General features: G+C 41.4%; 1 protein-coding gene and 1 pseudogene across 1 annotated transcript in view; one reads left to right on the forward strand and one right to left on the reverse strand.

Moving 5' to 3' along the window:
* The first annotated feature begins 3,171 nt into the window (after positions 1-3,171).
* The window catches only part of DNAJC3 (DnaJ heat shock protein family (Hsp40) member C3), an 85,613-nt gene continuing 68,855 nt past the window's right edge, over positions 3,172-19,929 (forward strand). The window contains exon 1 of the mRNA XM_030856886.3: positions 3,172-3,398. Coding sequence (XP_030712746.1) covers positions 3,317-3,398 — 82 coding nt within the window. The 5' untranslated portion in view covers positions 3,172-3,316. The remainder of the gene's footprint in view (positions 3,399-19,929) is intronic.
* Positions 11,626-13,776, reverse strand: LOC132593872 (ferritin heavy chain pseudogene; annotated as a pseudogene).

A 19,929-nucleotide genomic window follows, 5' to 3' on the forward strand; every position in this document is an offset into this window, starting at 1 on the left:
CATAAATGGGTGGACAAGCAGACAGAAGACAGGACATGGTTTTAAAGCCAAATTTTTACATGAGAACACCAAAGTTTGATCAGATCTCCCAAATCCCTGCAATCAAGTAGTAAACTTGACTTAGAAGGGAGATTTTTTACCATCAGCTTGTCAAGAACTATGAAAATCAGTTATATCTAGTGATGGTGAGTATGTGAGGAGATAAATAGTTGTTAGGAATACAAATTACCCTGACTTTTAGGGAAAATAATCTGACAATCATCTTAAATTTTTATTTATTTATTTATTTTTAATTTTTTGACTGCATAGCACGGCATGGGGGGGATCTTAGTTCCCTGATCAGGGATCCAACCGTGCCCCCTTCAGTGGAAGCACAGAGTCTTAACCACTGGACCGCCAGGGACGTCCTCATCTTAAATTGTTAAGTGTACACATTCTTTGACAAAGCAATCCCACTTTTAGAAATCCCTTTTATAGAAATGAAAGCACAAGTTCATAAGGATAAATGCAGAAGGATGTATACTTCAGCATTCATTATGTTCTTTATAATGTTACCTATTTTGTTTTTAATGTGGTGCAAAAAGATGTTATAAATATCATATTTGCTTTTGAACATTTACTTCTCCCCAGAGCTAATCCATCAGGAAATCTGATCTCCTTTCCTCCAAAAAATGTGTTCTAGATCTGTCCACTACTCTCTACCAAAATTATTTTTCTGGTCAATAAACTTAGATCAATATATTTTTATATATTATAAATTATATAATATTGCTGGTTTTGCATATAGTGCAATTTAAATATTCTACCATTATTTTGTCTTTTACTATCATAATGAATAGGTTCTATCAATTACAGTATGGTGTTTATGCTTAATTTTAAAAGGACTGCAGGACTTCCCTGGTGGTCCAGTGGCTAAGACTCTGCGCTCCCAATGCAGGGGGCCTGGGTTTGATCCCTGGCCAGGGAAGTAGATCTCACACACATGCCACAACTAAAGATCCCGTGTGCTGCAACTAAGACCCGGTGCAGCCAAATAAACAAATACATACATACATAAAATATTTTAAAAATAAATAAATAAAAATAAAAAGGACTGCATAAATGTTGATAAATGCAAACAATATTTATAATTTTCTCTACAATCACTGGATTACTTTGGTTTTATTGGCAAGAGTGATCAGGTGAAAACTATGCCCAGATGAACATTGGAGAAAACATTCCTAAGCATTTTATACATATAAGGATAATTTTAACACTGTACACTTATTGCTGTTTAAAATGTTTCCTTCTTTGTTGTAAAATTATCTCTTTCAAGAGATACTTTGTAAATCCTAGTTTTAAGACTTTAGGATTCATGGCTATGCAATTTGATCAATGAATTTCCAAAATCACTCAACAATGAAGGCCCTTGTTATTTTTATTATCTATAGCACAAGGTCTGTCCTCTCGTTAATCATTTTTAATTTCCATCCTTAGAACTTCTTTAGCACTGCTTATTCCTTAGGACCAGAATCACAGGCAGCATTCTGGTGATAATTCATGGTGTAGTAGTATTTGTTTACAATACTTTCTCCATTTTGATCAGCAATGTTGGCTGCCTTGGCAACGGTACCTCATCTGGATGATGTCTTCACTACTTGTAGACACTGAAATCATTGCTGTTTTTTCACTAACACCACCTTGTGATAGTCGATAAGGAAAAGGACAAACCAAAAAAAAAAAAAATCCAAAGAGGAGTCTCATGATTTGCTCTTGTTAGAAGGATAAGTAACATTTGTATAATACTTTATAATTTACAAGCATTTTTACCCACTTCATGAAACCTCAAAACAAACCTTTGAGGCCATCAGTATCATACCCACTTTACAGATGAAGATAACCTAGATAACAACTGTGGTGGGGAACTACATTTCTTGGATCTGAATCCTCTGCTCTTCACATTATGTTACACTGCTTTCCACCACAACTACTAAGGGACTCAGTTTTTTGTTTGTTTTCCCTTTCTCCAAACCATTTCCTTTGCTTACTTCCCTCTGGAATAAAAGCTTAGAAAGCTTTTACCCTCCTGAGTGTATTTTTAGGAAATAACGAATTCACTGTGCCATTTATCATTCATGAGTTCTAAAGTGTGCAGTAGCACCAAGATAGCAAATGCATACTCACTGGTAAAGTAATAAGTTTGCCCTTGACAGCGCTTAACACAGAAAGGCATTACTGTTTCATCCCATGTGAAACATCGCTGGTGCATAGTGTGCGTTGCGTTGAGGACGCCGGAGGAAGTGGCGGTGAACAAGTTTAATGCCAAATTGTGTAACTTGAATTTTACCTTGTTGAGTTTCCTCTGTTGAGCACAAGATACAAGATCCGTCCTAACACGTCTCTCTTTTTTTCCTTATAGTTGACGTTGGCTGCACTCTCAAGAGCCCTTTGCTCTCTTAGCTGCTGTGCTTCCCTGGTTTCTTCTGCACAGAATCTTCCAGAATTGCTCTTTTTCTGGACACGCTGGTCCACTGGACAGTCAGGGAATGGGTCCCAATCTTCCATGCCATTCTCACTTACCTCCCTTAGGTCCCTAATGTACCTGGTTGTCCTGACATGCTCCCGGCTCCATCGGCTCACCCTACTTTACTGAGCCCGAGCTTCTCCTGATCGTTTCGCCACCGCTCTTCAGGGCGGTCCGTGTAGGTTCCGAGACTCTCTGAGGGAGGTAGTAGGCTCTGCCACTTGTCCTGTTCCCCGATCCACCCCCACAGACTTCCTGGGGCCAGGTTTGGCTTCTCACTGCGGAAGCGGCGGATTCACCTTTTCCCAAACAGCACGCTGGAAAACCTCGGATTGCTGACATCCTCCTCCTCGCCGACCCAGCGCGCGGGGACCGGCCCAAAAAGGCTTCCGCGGCCTGCGCATGCGGACTCGGCGGCTGCCACACAGCTGCCCGGCCGCCTCCCTCCGGCCCGCCGCAGCGATTTGGAGCTCCTGACAGCTCCACCGCAGGCGGACGCAGTCTTGTCTCGTGCTTCCACGTTATCCTATCAGAGAAGGGGCGGGGGCAGCGGCCCCTACAGCCTATCAGCGCGAACCACGACCCCGGCGAGCCCAGTAGGAAAGTGGCCAGGAAGAAGGTGATTGGGCGGCGGCGGCGCTCGGGGCGTAGCCCCGCCCGGGCCCCGCCTACCGCTGCCTTCTTCCGCGGGGCGCCAGCCGCCTTAGGCCCGAGCAAGAGCGGACGGCGGGTGAGCGCAGCTGCAGCGTGAGCGCCGGCGGGGGCTGGTGGGCCCCGCACCTTTGCTCCTCCTCAGCGCCCGCGCCCTCGGACATGGTGGCACCCGGCTCTGTGACCAGCCGGCTGGGCTCGGTGTTCCCCTTCCTGCTGGTTCTGGTGGACCTACAGTACGAAGGTGAGTCGTGTCCTGCCCCGGCCGGAGGAGCGGGCTCCCGGGCCAGGCCTCGCAGCGCTTCCCCGCCTCCGTCCCGGCACGAGTTTCGGGGCGGCCCGGGCGGTGGGGCGGGAGCCGGGGACTCCGTGGCCTGGCTTGGGCCTAAACCCGCCCCTGCGCGGGGGCCGGCTCCCGGTTCCGGGTTTGTCTGGGGAAGAGGTGCGGGACCGGCGGGCCGCGGGGCCGGGACAGCGGGTTTGGAGTGAGGAGTGGGGCTAATGGGGTCGGGGGGAAGCGGGGCACCGGCCAGCGGCTTCTGGGGCGTCCTGGGACGCGGAGACCCGGGCAGCCGTCGGCTCCCGGCCTCGCTCGGGACCCTCGCTTGGCGCCTGGGGACTCTAGGGTAGTGGTGCTGGGAGGAGGCGGTAAAGGTGGCCCAAGGGGTTCCGGGGGTTGGCGGTGGGGGGGATGTCCTGCTGAGTAAGGTGAGGGGGACAGTGTTGAATGTTAAAAGTGAGTAACCGTCACCCCGCTCTGCTGTCTTGTGTCTAGAAGTTGTTAGGTTGCAGTCGTTAAGTAGCCGGTGCAGGCATTCGAGCTCCCGGCGGGCAGGGCACTAAGTTTGTGGCTTTGCAGTTCCCAGCCTGTTGTTGGTTTAGCTTTCCTATTACGAGTTCTCTGGAAAAATGTCCCCGTAAGAAGATACGAATGCCTCAGCTTCCCTACGGTCCTACAGTTGGGAATGTTGGCTACTCTAACAGAACAGCAAACATAGAGGGCTGTCCCGTCTTAGTTGTCAACTTGAGGAGTACGAGTGAAACCTGCAAGCGCTCATTGAACTGACGCTGCTAACTTGGTTACCCTGCGAAATATTCTAGTATAATGACATACCACGTGCACTGACCTATTTTCGTCTCCATGAATAGGCTAGTAGTCAAATTAAACATTTTAATATTGGACTTAATATTAGAGGGAGTGCGGAGCTGAAGTTGGGAATTGTTTATGGTAAAATCCCCTCAAAATTATAAACTTACAAAGAGGAGTAATACTCTCCAATTTTTAGGTGTCATTTATGGCAGTGGTTTTTTTTTTTGGAGGAGGGGTTCCCCTGGAGACCATATATTTTTTGGAACCCCAAAACAAGATATATAGTGTGATAACATTGGGACAAAGAATTTGACAGTGAAATTGGAATGCCTGGACCACTTTAATATAGGTCATGTATTCCAGTTCTTTTGCGTTTTCTGATGTTAACACCTCCTGCCCGGTGAAGTTTAGCGTTAATCCCCAGTTGTCATTAATTAATTATGGCCACTTAAGAGAAAGTTGCCTATATTGTGCTTAACGTCAGTTATTTTTTAAGTTACACAGGTACACACTTTTGAATGATTTGCTTTTTCCACTAGCTTGTAGACCACCTTTTTAGAATCGCTGTTCTGTATATGATTCTGTAGGACTCATAACACTTCATGTCTCTCCTGTGGTATTTTCCAAAAGAAAAACCTCGCCAGAGAGCTTTTCGGTATGGGAGGCATTGGTAACGTTTCTCAGAGGGGTGCTAAAGTGCTGTCTTCTTTAGGGTGTTGTCTGTGTAAAGCAGCAGGGACTTGGTACAGGTGGTAGGGAAGAAAGGAAGAAGATCTTACATTTATTGAAGGTCTGCTGTGTGCCAGGCACTGTCCTGGACACCTTTCTGTAAGCTGTATCTTATTCATGGAGGTATGTGATGTTATTTCTGCTTTACAGATGAGGGAACTGAGGCTCCAAGAGTTTAATTAACTTGGATAAGGTCACATAGCTGTTAACTCTAAGAGCCATAAGTTTAACTCAAGTTATTTGACTCTAAAGTTCATCTTGTGTGTGGGCTGGAAACAGAAGTTAAGTGGTTGACAGCATAATGTGGGCCCAAGCATTTGTAAGTGGTGGCAGCTGAGAAAAATCAGCATTTTTGTTTGTTTCCTTGCTTGCCACCAGCAATAATGAACAGGAAGGTGATTTCCTGACATGTTTAATACAGCAGTTCTCAAGCTTGAGTGTGCATCACCTGGAGAGCTTTTTAAACAGAGTGCTGAAACTTACTCCCCAAATTTTTGATTCAGTAAGTCCAGGTAGGACCTGAAATTTTGCATTTCTAAAAAGAAATCACTGGTGAGAATCACTGATGTAATAAATTATATAGCGGAGTTAACTTAGGTATCTGTTATTATATATCTATTATTTTATTTGGTGATGGGAATATAAAGACAAGAAAGAACCTCTGACTTGCATTAGCAAATGGTTAGCTCCTGTTTTCCCAAATAAGTTCTGCCTCTGGGTTCTCTAACCTAAATGTCCTCTGGAGTCATTCAGGACTGTGTGATCCCACTGTCAGGCTTAAGGCTTGGGGAGAGAAGAAATAAATGAGAATAGGTGTGAGAAGAGTGAGTGAGAAACAAGACCTTGCATATGTTGGAGACTGTCGCCAATAATTAGCTTAGCTGGCCTATTTTTTTCTGATTTAAAATATTCATCTTTTTTTTTTCTAGGTTTTTCTGTTAATGTAATTCAGAGGAAGAAAATATGTGATAGGCTCATGAATTGAAAGGTTAAATCTTTTAGCATCCCTTTTCAAAAAGGCCTTTGAAAGGGGGAAGTCCAAAGCACTAGTTTGGGAATAGAATTTTTGGAGCAGAAAGAAAACTTTAGTATAAGTATCTACTTTAGTATTCTCATATTACAGATAAGGAAGCTATTTTAATTCTCTGCTAATGGTGTGTTCTATTTGGTGATTTAAGTAGGAATACAACCTGGGAACCAAACCTTCTTTTATCTCTTTTTCTTCCTTAACATTCTTTCAGGACTCAATTTTTCTTTATTTCACTGAACTGATCTGACTAAACCATATATTTTGGACATTGGGAAAAGAATAGTTAGAAATCTCCTGAGTACAAAAGATGGTGATACTTCTTATGTGAATCTAACTTACTAAAAGTATGTTTTGTGTTCTCTAGGATTTTCTTGACATTATTTAAATATGAAAAGAATAAAGTAGCGAAAACAAAGGACTTTCAGTAATTTATATACAGTAGTCCGCCCTTATCTGTGGTTTCGCTTTTCTTGGTTTCAGTTACTTGTGGTCAACCGTGGTCCGAAAATATTAAATGGGAAATTCCAGAAATAAACAATTCATAAGTTTTAAATTGCGAACTTTTCTGAGTAGCATGATGAAATCTCACGCTGTCTCACTTAGGTCATGAATCATCCCTTTGTCCCATGTATCCTGCCTGTTAGTCACTTAGTAGCTATCTGGATTATCAGCGGTATCTCAGGGCTTGTGTTCAGGTAACCCTTATTTTACTTAATAATGGCCCCCAAATACAAGCCTAGTGATGCTGACAATTCAGAAATTTGGATATGCCAAAGAGAAGCCGTAAAGTGCTTCCTTTAAGTGAAAAAGTGGAAGCCCTTGACTTAGTAAGGAAAGAAAAAAAATTGTATGCTGAGGTTGCTGATATCCACGGTAAGAACGAATCTTCTATCCGCAAAACTGTGAAAAAGGAAAAAGAAATTTGGGCTAGCTTGGCTGTCGCAACTCAGACTGCAAAGGGTGCGGCCACAGTGTGTGTTAAGTGCTTAGTTAAGATGGAAAAGGCATTATATTTGTCCAGTAAGATATTTTGAGAAGAGAGGACCACATTCACATCTTTTATTACAGTGTATTGTTATAATTGTTCTATTTTATTATTGTTGTCAATCTCTTACTGTGTTTAATTTATAAATCAAACTTTATCATAGGTGGGTATGTATAGGAAAAAACATAGTGTATATATAGGATTCGGTACTGTCTGTGGTTTTGGTATCCACTGGGAGTCTTGGAATGTATTCCCTGAGGATAAGGGGAGATGCTTATAAACTAAGTATTTTAGCAGATGATCAGATTGCTTCTAGAATTATTTTAAATTCATTTAATGATATAGGCTATAGTTAGCAATAGTGTCCAAGTCCCAATTCACTTGACTAGTTAGCATTGCAAAGTGCCCAGAAATGCACTTGATTAGATTCTGTGGGACAGGGGGAGTTGTTCTGAGATGGGTGCCCTGTAGTAATTAGGCTTTACTTTCCCATATGAAGTTAATTAATTTAATTTCTATTGCCATAGTGTTCCTTTGGTTACTGTCCAGCTATTAATCTTTGTTTCTATGGAAATAATCATGGGAACCCAATCACCTGCTCTTAAGAGCAAAAACATCATGTCAACCATAAATTGATTTTTCAAGATCTTCAGAATGCTGCTTTTTAAAAAAAATTTTTAATAAGTTTAAAAAATCTGATGAGTTTATGTTATATGGAGTTCTGGACTATGGAGAAGACTCAATCGGTTAGCAGAGGCTTCACTGTAGTGTTCTTTGGTGAGGTATATGTAGTATAGAACTCTTGGTTTTTGCCTTTGAGTTTACAGACTGCTTGGGGATATAAAACATGCTTTGTGAAGCATCCATGTCCTCTTCCCTACTTTCTCAGTGTAGATTTAGCGGTCCATCTTGTAGTCACTCCACTGAAAACATCCTTTAATTTTCTTGCTCCTGTGCTCTTCTGTTTTACTCACCTGGCAAAATTTGAACTGATTAAATCCAACTTGGCCAACTTGTTTGTCAAACCTCACAGCTGAACATGGATGGAGAAAAATGAAGATAACCTTGCTGACTGGTCTCATTTTAAGCATATAATCTCTATTTCACATGCACACTCAGTACTGCTAACATTCCTACAATTCCCTAGTATGTCTATTGAAAATCAGTGTCTCAAACCTCTTCCTCTTTCCTTAAATCTCCAATTTAAACCCTCCTTTTCTTTCTTCTGTTGCCTCATTCTTTTAGACCTTATCTTTATTGGGAAAATGAAAGCCATCACAGGGCAATTTCCTCTTCTTTCTACCTCTGAATTTACTAGCCTACTTGCATCTCTACCCATTCTGCTAATTTTCTTATATTAATGGATAAAGCATCTCTATTCCTGGCAAAACCCAATTCCTATACTTATGCCCTGGATTCCATTTCCTCTTGCCTTCTGAAAATATTGCTTCTACAGTTACTGTTTTTCTCCTGTATCATCATTTTCTTCCTCTTCTGGGTCATTGACATCAGCACTTCAACATGCTATAGTATTTCCACTATAGTGTTTCCAAAGTTTTGATAGCAGAACTTTAAAGAGTGGTTGGTAGTCTCTACTGCTATATTCTTGTCTTCTGTTCTCTTCTCAACCTAATACTCCACTAATACTGCAAAGCCTGACTTATATGACTCCTATTTACTTATATCTCTTTTCATCTTAATCTTCTCCATCGCTAGGCTCCTACCACATTAACTTTACTTCCAAATGCCAAGCTCATTTTTTGACTAAGTGTCTTTATTCCTGTTGTTCCTATACTCTGAAGATTTCAGAGAATAGCCAAATGAGCATTCATGTTTCAGTCCTGACGTATTATGTAAGAAGCACGCTCTAGGTCAGTTAATACTCTCCCTTTACCTTTTTGTATTTTCTTCATAAAACTTAATATTGTCTTGAACTACCTCATTTGTATTTCTTGTCTGTCTGTTCCTCTAGAATATAAGCTTTATGGAAAACACTCTTGTCTCTATACCTAAAACATGTTGACGTGAAGTAGATGTGCAATAAATATTTTTAGAATGGATGAGTGAGGTTGACTGTTTTAACTTTTTTTTTTTTGGGTAAGGACCATTGCACACTTATTTTCCAAGTTGAAATTCCTTGAACAAGGAGTCCCATCACAACATTTATGCCTCCATAGTTAATTGAAACAAAGACTAATGTCCATTGAAATCGAGCAAACTTGGTTACAATAGATGTTATTTTCCTAGTTTACCCAGGAAGATTTCATGCAGGCATTCTTCATATGTACTTGCTACATAACTACTCAGCCTTTTCTTCCTTTCAGTTTGGCTTTGTATACTAAAACACTTTTTAGGTTAGAGTAATTGGAAAGAGGTGCTTACAAGGTCTAGGGTTTCCAGCTCAGTGTATTTTTATTAAAACTGTTTCATCATTGGTCCTCACTGACTGTGGAATTGCGAAGATAATGAACTTCTTGCTCTTTCTGTGGCCAGATTCCAGTTTCCTGTGTTTCTGTCATGAGACTTTTTTCAGACTCTGCCCCATCTTGCTTTGATCTTGGATTTAGATAGGACCTTTTACAGACAGTACTTTTTTTTCCCCTTGTGTACCTTTTTAGAATGATCTTAAGGTTCTCCTCCTCCCTGACATTCTAAGTGCTCCAACCTGAACAACCACCCTAAACTTGCTTCTGTTCTACCACCTGGCCTTGGCTTGAGCCTGAGCATCTCTGACCTTTTGTTCTTGCCTTTTTCAGTCTGGTTGCTCCAGTCTTGATTGTGACTCTCAGCACATCATACTTTTTTTTTTTTTTTCCAGTATGCGGGCCTCTCACTGTTGTGGCCTCTCCCGTTGCGGAGCACAGGCCCTGGACACGCAGGCCCAGCGGCCATGGCTCACGGGCCCAGCCGCCCCACGGCACGTGGGATCCTCCCGGACCGGGGCATGAACCCGCGTCCCCTGCATCGGCAGGCGGACTCTCAACCACTGCGCCACCAGGAAAGCCCAGCACATCATACTTTTAACCCCTCAACTTTATGTTTCTTAAAATTCTTTATATTTTGCTCTCTAAAATATGACAGATTCTAATACTAACTTCAGTGAAAGAGTTAGCTACTCCACCTTTTTTCCTGTCCTTCCTGTATATTTTGCTGACCTTTGGTTGATACTTGTCTATGGAGAAACTTATTGTTTAATTCTGTTCAGGAGATGGCAGGATGTTTGGTTGCCTCATCTCTCAGAATTAGGAGACTGCTTTTATTGTCACTGTCTCCCGGGATGTGGCAATGGAATAAAAAATTATCCATGGCTGAAAATTACACAGTTGAGATATTGCAAAAACAGCCACATTTGCAATTTTTAAAGAAACATATTAGTGTCTTTATGAGTCTTTGGTAGTAGTATCAGTTTGATTTTTTAATTGTTATTACATATCTTAGCTTCTATTATTCTGATGAATTATACATTTAAGAAGGAATTTAGTTACATTCATTCAATAAATATTGAGTGTCCGCTTTGTGCAAGGTACTGAACTAGGTGATAAAAAGAAGAAAAGACCGTTCATTCTCTCCGACTTGCTTTCGATCAGGTTTGGGACTGTGGGGGTTGTGAGAGGCAGGCAAACTGTGAAGGTCAGCTGATTGAGACTGGGGTATTGCAAAGTGAAGTCATGTACTTGTGAGTGGAGGGACGCACAGTATAGCAGGAGCATAGGAGGAACTTTTCCCACCTTCTCACTGAGGTAGTTAGGGAAAGTTTCACAAAGGAACCAGCATTTGAGGGCAGAATCCTGATAGAGGAGTGGGAGTTTTCCAGGTGGGCAAGTGGGGGAGGCCTTTTCATGGCATAGCAAGTTTAAAGGGATGCAGCATAAGAACTAGTATGTTCAGGAAAGTTCAGCCAGTTCATTATGTTATTGGAGTATAAATTAAGAGGTGAAGGAGTGAGGGGTGATAAGGCTGGACCCACATCAAGGGACCTGATCAAGAAGGGTCTTGTTTGCCTTTAGATCTGAAGGGACTGGGGTTGAATCTAGCCAGCGACCTGAAAATACTGCAGAATTGTTACTAGGAGTGCATCTTGGGAGGATTGCTCTTGCAGTAGCATGGGGGCTGGATTTGGAGGAAGGTGAGAGAAGATCCCGGTTAGGAGGCACACCATCTCTTTCGGGGAGAAGGCGGCCTACACAACCGCCACGTACACTATGGCAAGTTCTGTTATGGAAAAGTGACCAAGATGCACTGGAGGAATAGTAATTCTCCCTGGATGATTGAAATTTTTGTAGAGGAAGTGGTATTTACTTATCACATTATTAAATAGAAATTATATTGGGTAAAATTGTAACATAATAAAGATCTGAGTTTTATTTAAAAGGCACAGAGAAATGCTGGATACCTCTTTTAATCATAGAAGGCAAGAGAAAGTTAGTTTGGAGAGGAGCTCAACCTTTGGGGTGACATTATACATAACTTTTTGGAGGGATACCACATTACTTTATTTGAAGGAATAGTACAAATGAAAGAATGTAGATGGATGTTTTGGTGCAACTTATAGAAGAGGTAAAGGTGACCCCAACTTGCATGCACTGCCTTGGTGACCAGGAAAGTGACCCTGTGGCCATGGGAAGCCAGCCTGAGGCTCAGCTCTCAGTGTCCCTGTCTCCCAGTGTGTGCTTGTAAGAGAGATACTTTGCCATGCCAGGTTCGTGGGCCCCCGTTTGTGCAAGCTGGTGTTATGGTCACCCAGTTCTTCGGATTTCATCTGCTCATTCAGGTAGTGAGGCTCAGTGAAATCACACAGGTGGGTATCATTTGTCAGTGAACAGTTTGTGCCGTTCCAGTAGGGACTGATTCACACTGTTTTCCAGGTGTAACACATGTTCTGTTGCATTCAGCCAGCTTGCTCAGTCGTCATGGTTTAGTTTCTTGGTATCCTGAAGAGTTTGGGATTCAGCCACCTCATTGGTTCTGCAGCTTCATCAGTTTCTCAGCGTATTCTCTCTCCTCATGACACTGCTGAAGAAAATATTAGGCAGTGTCCTTCACAGCCCCACCATCGGGGTCAAAGCAGCAAGACACGGCCAGGTAGACGGAGGAGGCGTAGAGCTCCAGTCTGGTGGTTGATGGGGGCCTCCGAGTCCTGGTGGTCGCTCCGGCATACCTGCGAGGGGGCCTCGGTCATGGTGGCAGGTGGCTGAGGAGGGGCCTCCAGGGTGCTGTGGGGAGGTGTTGCAGCGACGGTTTGACCCAAGCTCTGTCAAGCCCTGTTGAAGCAGGACACCGCTGTGGCTCTCCGTGAAGAATGTCTGGCTGGGGGCATCTGGACAAAGTACTTCAGGGAACTTCACAAGTATGTTCTTGGTTCCCACTAGACTTCAGGCTCCGCTTGTGAGGTTGGAAAGGATTGTGGCTAAAATGTTACATTAAATGATGGGTTCGGTGAGTGAAGCATACAAGGCTTAGTAGCTGTGGAAAGAAAGCTTAGCCTGGTTTATATGGGGAAAAGTTTCCTGAGCTGTGCTGCAAAGAAAGCTAGGCTTTGGAATTGAATCTTATTGTGACAGTTACTGTGAGCCTTCAGGCAGGTTGGGTAACTTCTTTGAGCCTCAGATTCCTCAGTTATAAAAGTATGAAAGATGTTTACTTTCTACGTTTGTTGTGAAAATTAAGTGAAATAAATATACTGAAAGTATCCACTATATAGTAGGTTCTTAATTTCTTTCTGTGTTACATCTTTCCTGTTAGACATTTTCATGACTGGATAAGGAAAGTACTGTGACTAATGGTTTATCTCGTATCCAGATTTCTTACCTCCTCAAGCAATCTGGAATCTTCTATTCAGTACATTGATCTGATCTTCCCTTTTGAGAAAATATAAATGGGAGATGTTTGAAATCTTCTTGCTAATTTGAAGACTACGTCCTTTCCCCCAACATGTTGAGAACACATAGATAAACCCATCAACTTGCCCTAGTAATTAATTGTTCTTGCTGTAACAGGCTGGATCCTTCCATAGCCCACACACAGCATTTTCACCATTCTTATTTCCATCCCTAGTTCATTCTCTAGTATCATTTTAACATGGTTTCTGCACACGTTTCTGCATAAGTGATGCACAATCCTTTATATTTTACACTAGGAACTGTAAATGTTTATGGGTGTAGAGTTTATATTAGAATTTACCTTTAGAAGATCAAAATGAACTATCTTTAATTGTTTTAATTTCCCCACCTCTATCTCTTAAAAAGATTTAAAGTAAAACCTTATTTTGTGAAACGTTCTACATTTACAAAGGTGGGGAATGGTATCATGAATCCCCAAGTACTAATCTCCCAGCTTTAACAATTTTCAGCCCATGAGCAATCTTATTTCATCTATACCTGTGGATTATTTTGGAACATTTCACATGACATCATTTCATTCATAAATATTTTAGTATTTATGAAAGATAAGGACTTTAAAATTTTAGAGCCTGTAATGAAACTTGCTATCCTTGGTTCACACCACCACAGTCCTTTCCATTCTTTCCCGCCTCTAATCTGTTTTCCACACCGCAGGCAAAGTGATCTTTTTAAAATGTAAATCAGATAGTCAGTTCCTTGCTAAAAAGCTATCTAATGACTTCCCTTTGCTCTTAGAATAAAACCCAGATTTCTTACCATAGCCTGCAAGGCCCAGTGTGATCTATATTGCCTGAATCCTCTATCCTTCTGAACATGCTGGGAGCCTCCTTTTGCTTCCTTAAAGTTGAGCTTGGCTTTGAGCTTATTTTCTGCTCCTTGCCTCGTCATATTCTGGCATGCTGGAGGCTTCTTGTCATTCAGGACTGCTCTCCCGCCTTTTATGCTTTAACTCAAACATCTTCTCAGGGAGGACTTATTTGACTATATTAAGTCCTCCTCTTCCTTGCCTCTGGCAGAAATGATCTTGTTTATCCAGCTTTTTCTCTACTGCATTCCTACTGCTAGATTAGTCAGTGCATAGACCTTTGGTCTGTTTTTTAATGTGTGTGGCATCCTGTGGATCTGTAAGAATGTCAATTGTATTCATTTTTAGATTTTTTTTTTTTTTTTTTTTTTTGCTCCACTAAGTTTGGTTCCTTAATTTTCTTATTTGGTGTTAGTTTCTTATGGATTGATTTTATGATTAGCTTTGTTTTTCAGAATTGCTCATTGCTAATCTTTGAATTCTGATTGTGGGAGAAGGCCGATTGCCTGTCTGGAGGCTGAGAAATCCCCAGGGCCCCTTCCTTTTCCTTGTATCAGAGTTTGCATCCCTCAGAGAACTGCAGCCACCTCCATGGTACATTTCCCCTGAGAGGGTCTTTGGATATGATTTTGCCCACCAATCTAATCCTGTCCTTTTTATGTTTTGAGAATTTTCCCCAAATTTCTGTATTTTAGGTGGCCCTCTTCTTCTTTAAAAACATTTTTTTTCCAGCAAGGTTATGCATTTATATTTTTAAGTGAATTCTGTCATTTCTAGAATTTGAGCATGTTGGGAGGTAGGCTCATATGCTTAGGTGACTGTCTTACTCTAGTCCCCATGGACGGCTTTCTTCAAAAAAAATATTTTTTAATGTAAGGGGTAGTTTTTATCAGCCAGTGTTTCCTCACTGAAAGGATTTAAATTAAAAAATATTTGTTTTTGGAAAAATCTTAAAAATATACCAAAGTAGAGGAAATAGTATCATTTACCACTGTGTACCGTCTGTCACCGAGCTTCAAAAATTACCAACACCAGGTCGCTCCTATTTCATCTATATTTTCATCCTCCTCTCCAAGATGATTTTGACGTCAGTCCCGTTCTTCACATTATGTATTCTGTAAATACTTCAGTGTGTGGCAGAGACTCCAATGTAATGCTGGCAAGTAGCCTGTCTCTCCAGAGTCCATGATTACCTGCCATCTAGGGGGTCCTCATAAAGCTAAAGGCTGCTGGGTTCTCCTTGGTGCTGTTTTGGGAGAGGCTGCCTTATTCATTACTGTTATGGCCACAGCCTTACATATAGATTTCAGTAACATTTGTTAAGTGAAGCATTAATTTCCATAATCTTCGTTATGAAAAGTAGGTTATATTTTTGGATATGGTATGGAATAGGTGGAAACAGGTGACCCTCACATTCTGAATATAATCAGTTTCTAAATCTATATTGCATAGTGAATTTTCACAGGGCAGGAGCCTATATCTTCATTTTAAGTGGGAAAAATAACAGTACTTTCCCAGCCCACTGAAATCCCCCAACTGATTCTCCAAATTTTACCCACACGCTCTTAAATAGGTTAGATATTTTCACATTGTTGCCCTAAACAAATAGGGCTGTGCAGGACCCTGAGTTTTTTGTTTTAAATTAATTTTATTGAAGTACAGTTGACTTAAAATGTGTTAATTTCTGCTGTACAGCACAGTGATTCAGTTATACATATATATATATATATACACACACACACACATACATTCTTTTTCATATTCTTTTAGGGTTTATCACAGGATATTGAATATAATTCTATATATAATAGTTTGCATCTGCTAATCCCAAACTCCCAATCCATTCCTTCCCCACCCCCTTTTCCCCATTGGCAACCACAAGTCTGTTTTCTGTGTCTGTGACTGTTTCTGCTTTGTAGATAAGTTCATTTGTGTCATATTTTAGATTCCACATATAAGTGATATCATATGGTATTTGTCTTTTTCTGACTGACTTCACATAGTATGATAGTCTCTAGGTCCATCCATGTTGCTGCAAATAGCATTATCTCATTCATTTTTATGGCAGAGTAGTATTCCATTGTATATCTGTACCACATCTTTATCCATTCATCTTTTGATGGACATTCAGTAGATTGTTTCCATGTCTTGGCTGTTGTGAATAGTGCTGCTGTGAACAAAGGGGTGCATTTTATCTCTAAATTATAGTTTTAGGGCTCCAAATTTTTGAGACCACCAAGTTAAAGTTTCCTCCTTCCCCCTCTCCCTTTTTCCCTTCCTCTGTTGTACAGAGGACTCCAACAGGCAGCCAAGGTAATAAAACACTATACAGAAACTGCAGACCAGGAATAGGAAAAGCAAGCTGCTTTGTTTAGTAGGGTAAATAGTAAGGTAAAGTGCATTTCATGTGGCTTTTTGCTCTATTCGATGAAATCAGGAATTCACTAGCTTTTGATGACTGAAATAGCAGGCAGTTGCTCAAATAGTCGCTCTGGGTGTCTTCCTGGACTCTTGCTCTTTCTTCACTTGACCTCTGCATCCAGACAGTTGACATAAGTCACAGGAAGTCGTCTTTTTCTTTCTCTTATATTTCTAAGCAGTGTATTCTTCTCTGTTTCCATTGCTACTACTCCACGGTCAGGTCAGCGTCATGTCGCCTGGGTTATTGTAACAGAGAGTTTATTGGTTTCCCTCGTCCCTTCTGGCTGTTTACTGGAATCCTCTAGCAGTGAAAGTGACCCACTCAGAGCAATGAAGTCATGATGGAGAGGAGAGCTGGCTGAAATCCTGGACTTGGAGTTCTCTGAAAGCCTCATTAATCTTGAGCTCTGAGCTTCTAAGTATGATGTTCTTTGTGTTTAGAGTGCTGGTTTCTCTCTTCAGCCTATTCCCACAGGTCCATCCTCCCCATTTGTCCGTCAGGTTTCAGGGGGGACCTCGGGGAGACCGCACCCCCCACCTCACCACCAGCACTGTCCCGTAGAACTTTCTGTGATGGTGGCAAGTGTTCTGTATCATCCTTGCTGTCCCACACACTAGCTGCTAGCTATCCAGCATTTACACTGTGACTAGTGAGACTGAGTAGTTGAATTTTAAATTTAATTTTACCTACAGGTGTTAGGCGCCTTCACTTGTGCCCTCACAGCACCCTGTGTGTATTCCTCCCATCCAAACACTTACTGTAGTGTATGTTTTCCCAACATTTGGTTACTAAACATTTTGCAAAGTTGAAACAGTTTTATACTGTCCAGTCCTATACCCATCACCTAAGCTCTATCATTAATGTAATTAGTATACTTGGTTTTTGTTTTCTTTTGGCTGCGTCACGCAGCATGCGGGATCTTAGTTCCCCGACCAGGGATCGAACCTGTGCCCCCTGCATTGGGAGCGCAGAGAGTCTTAACCACTGGACTGCCAGGGAAGTCCAGTATGCTTGTTTTTAACACATATCCATCTGGGCATGTCTCTATCCATCCATTCATTAATCCTTTTTTAAAAAATGTTTTTCAAAATAACATCAATACACAGGTCCCTAAATACTTTAACATGCATTCATCAGTAGTTTTGGGGGAGGATTAAAATTTATATACAATAAAATGTCGACTTTGTCCAAGCATAAATCTGCTGGGCTTTGATAACCGCGTGTGCTTGTGTAACCCTGGCCTCCACCAGGGCTCGAGCGCTCAGCGCCCCGGAGAGCCCCTCCAGCTCCTGCCCGTGTGTCCCCGCACCTTCCTGAGGGGTGACTTCGGATTTTTTTTTCCTGCAATGTCCCTTTACACACTGAAACATGTAACATCGTGTTCCCTGTAAAAGAGAAGTGCTTTGGCTGCTTCGTGTCCATATGCGCCTTCTACACACGTTTGAACTTCAGAACAAAAATACTCTCTTTCCTACCTAACAAGGTAGAGCTCTTCTTATAAGCGAAGAAGTTCTCACCTGTACCCTGGTTGAGAAGATACGTTTCCAACAGTCACTGTGTCTGTTACTGGCTATTACTGATTACTACTCTGAGTCCATCACTGTCCTGTTCAGTATTCAGTTATATAAAAACGAAATTGTAAAGTTAATTCCAACAGCATATTGTAAAATAAAAATGGGAATTAGAGAAAATGTGGTTAGTACAGTTTATTCTCCTTATTCATGGCAGTTATATTCCATATGTCTTTACGAATGTTGAATTAGCAAATACTGAACCATTGTACCTGGGAGGAAATTCAGGGTTAGGATCCTGCAAGGCCTCAGGTCACTACATGTTTGTTAGCAAATCAAAACATAACTTTGTTTTGTGTGTGTTTCTGTTTAAAAATATCTTATTTAATATATATTATTGATTGACTAACATTGAACTCATGGCCAGCAGCATTATCATTCATGTCTGAATGAAGCTTATCTAACAAACTTATTTTATTTAATTAAAAATTTTTTTTTTTAGTTTTTTGCCCGCTCTGCGTGGCTTGCAGGATCTTAGTTCCCCGACCAGGGGACGAACCCATTCCCCCTGCAATGGAAGCGCGGAGTCCTAACCACTGGACCACCGGGGAATTCCCCAAACATATTTTCTTTGAAAGACACAGTACAGTCTCTTGCCCTTAGTAACACTAGGCAACACTATGCTTGGGGGCCATTTTAAACAGTGAAATAACCAAAAAAAAAAAAACCCCACAAAAATAAAAAAATGACACTAAATACACTTTAGAAAGGACACTTGCGTATAACATGAGAGCTCACACAGGAAGAAAAAGTATCACCTTGTTTGACTTCAGCTCGGAACGTGCACTTTGAGTGACTCAAGTGTGCCACCATTCTGCACATTCACATGTCCTCAAATGACTGCCAAGGCACCCTGAATATTAATTTGGGCATTACAGATGAATTGGAGGGGGTCACAAATGAATTTTCGGGAGTGGGCAAATTCTGAGATACAGAATCTGAATTGTGAGGATTGACTGTATATACAAATAAACGTGTATAAATAAGCAAAGAGAAAATGTGCAAAGCTACTACAGTCCTGAGTCTGTAATTAGTCATGAGGTCAGAGTTGATATATATGGCATCCTTTGCCAACTTCCTGTTCCATACTTCTCATGCCTTTGGCTGGAACCTCAGCTACTCTGGCTTCTTTACCTGATGGCGTAACCCAGACCTTTGTTCCTGAAGGGTCTGAGTGCTTAACTGTTCTATTTTTGGTTGCTGTAGTTTTTAATTAACCTTTAGTATTGGGCATGGAAGTACTAACACCCTAGAGAATCCGCTGGGTTCCAGATGTAGCCCTCTTTGCCACTCCTGTATAGCAGCAAACGCCATTTTTCCTTGATAAGCAACCACTTGCAGCTGGACGGCTAGCTGATGCTTTATCTCAGTTTCGTGCTGCATTATTAGGTTTGTATCTTGGAGCCAAAACACTCAGTGGCCGTCTTAGTGAATTCTAATTTATAGTTCCTTTTTTTTGGATAACATTTAAAATAAATATTATTTACTGTTTAAGTAAAATATTTAAAAATATATATAGGATTCTGGGTGAAGTAGGTTAATAAAATAAATGCATAACAGTCAAATGCATGTGTATCCAACATAAGAGAATTTTCCATGTAACTTAAGTTACAACTGTAAGTACCAGGAAAAATTCAGGATAATTTTGACAACACTTTTCTCAGTGTATTATAGTCATCCCTAGGTTTTGTGGGCTCTATGGCTTTTGTCAAAACTACTCAACTTTGCCATTGTAGCATGAAAGCAGCCTTAGGCAGTGTGTAATGAAGGGGCGTGACTGTGTTCCAGTAAAATTTTATTTACAAAAACAGTTTGCTGAGCTCTGCTCTAGTAAGTGGGCACACATCAGTTAATGATACCAGATACAGTGTTATATTCCACTCTTCTTGTTCTAACACCTTTAGAATCCATTCCCACACGTGTTCCATGGGTTTCTGCTAGTTTATCAGCAAAGTCTTGCAGTTCTTTTGGTGTGTAAACTATTTTCCTTAGGTCATAGTGTATATACCTGCTAGTGACATCTGGAATGGTTAGGGTGGGTCTGAGTGAGCATCCCCTTTCATGGCATCTTCCCTAAGTAGTTGTCCTAGGAATTGTAAGCAGTGGAAGGCTAGGTTTCTCTGATAGTGGAAGGCAAGCTGTTTCTACTGGTAAAGGAGGCTCAGAAGGGCTGGGAGGTTTAAGTTGGTCAGTTTCATCCAGGTACAACCAGATGTCTCCATTCGAAGTTTGAGGATCCCATT

The sequence above is a fragment of the Globicephala melas genome, chromosome 18 (genome assembly GCF_963455315.2).
Source record: "Globicephala melas chromosome 18, mGloMel1.2, whole genome shotgun sequence".
Lineage (NCBI taxonomy): Eukaryota > Metazoa > Chordata > Mammalia > Artiodactyla > Delphinidae > Globicephala > Globicephala melas.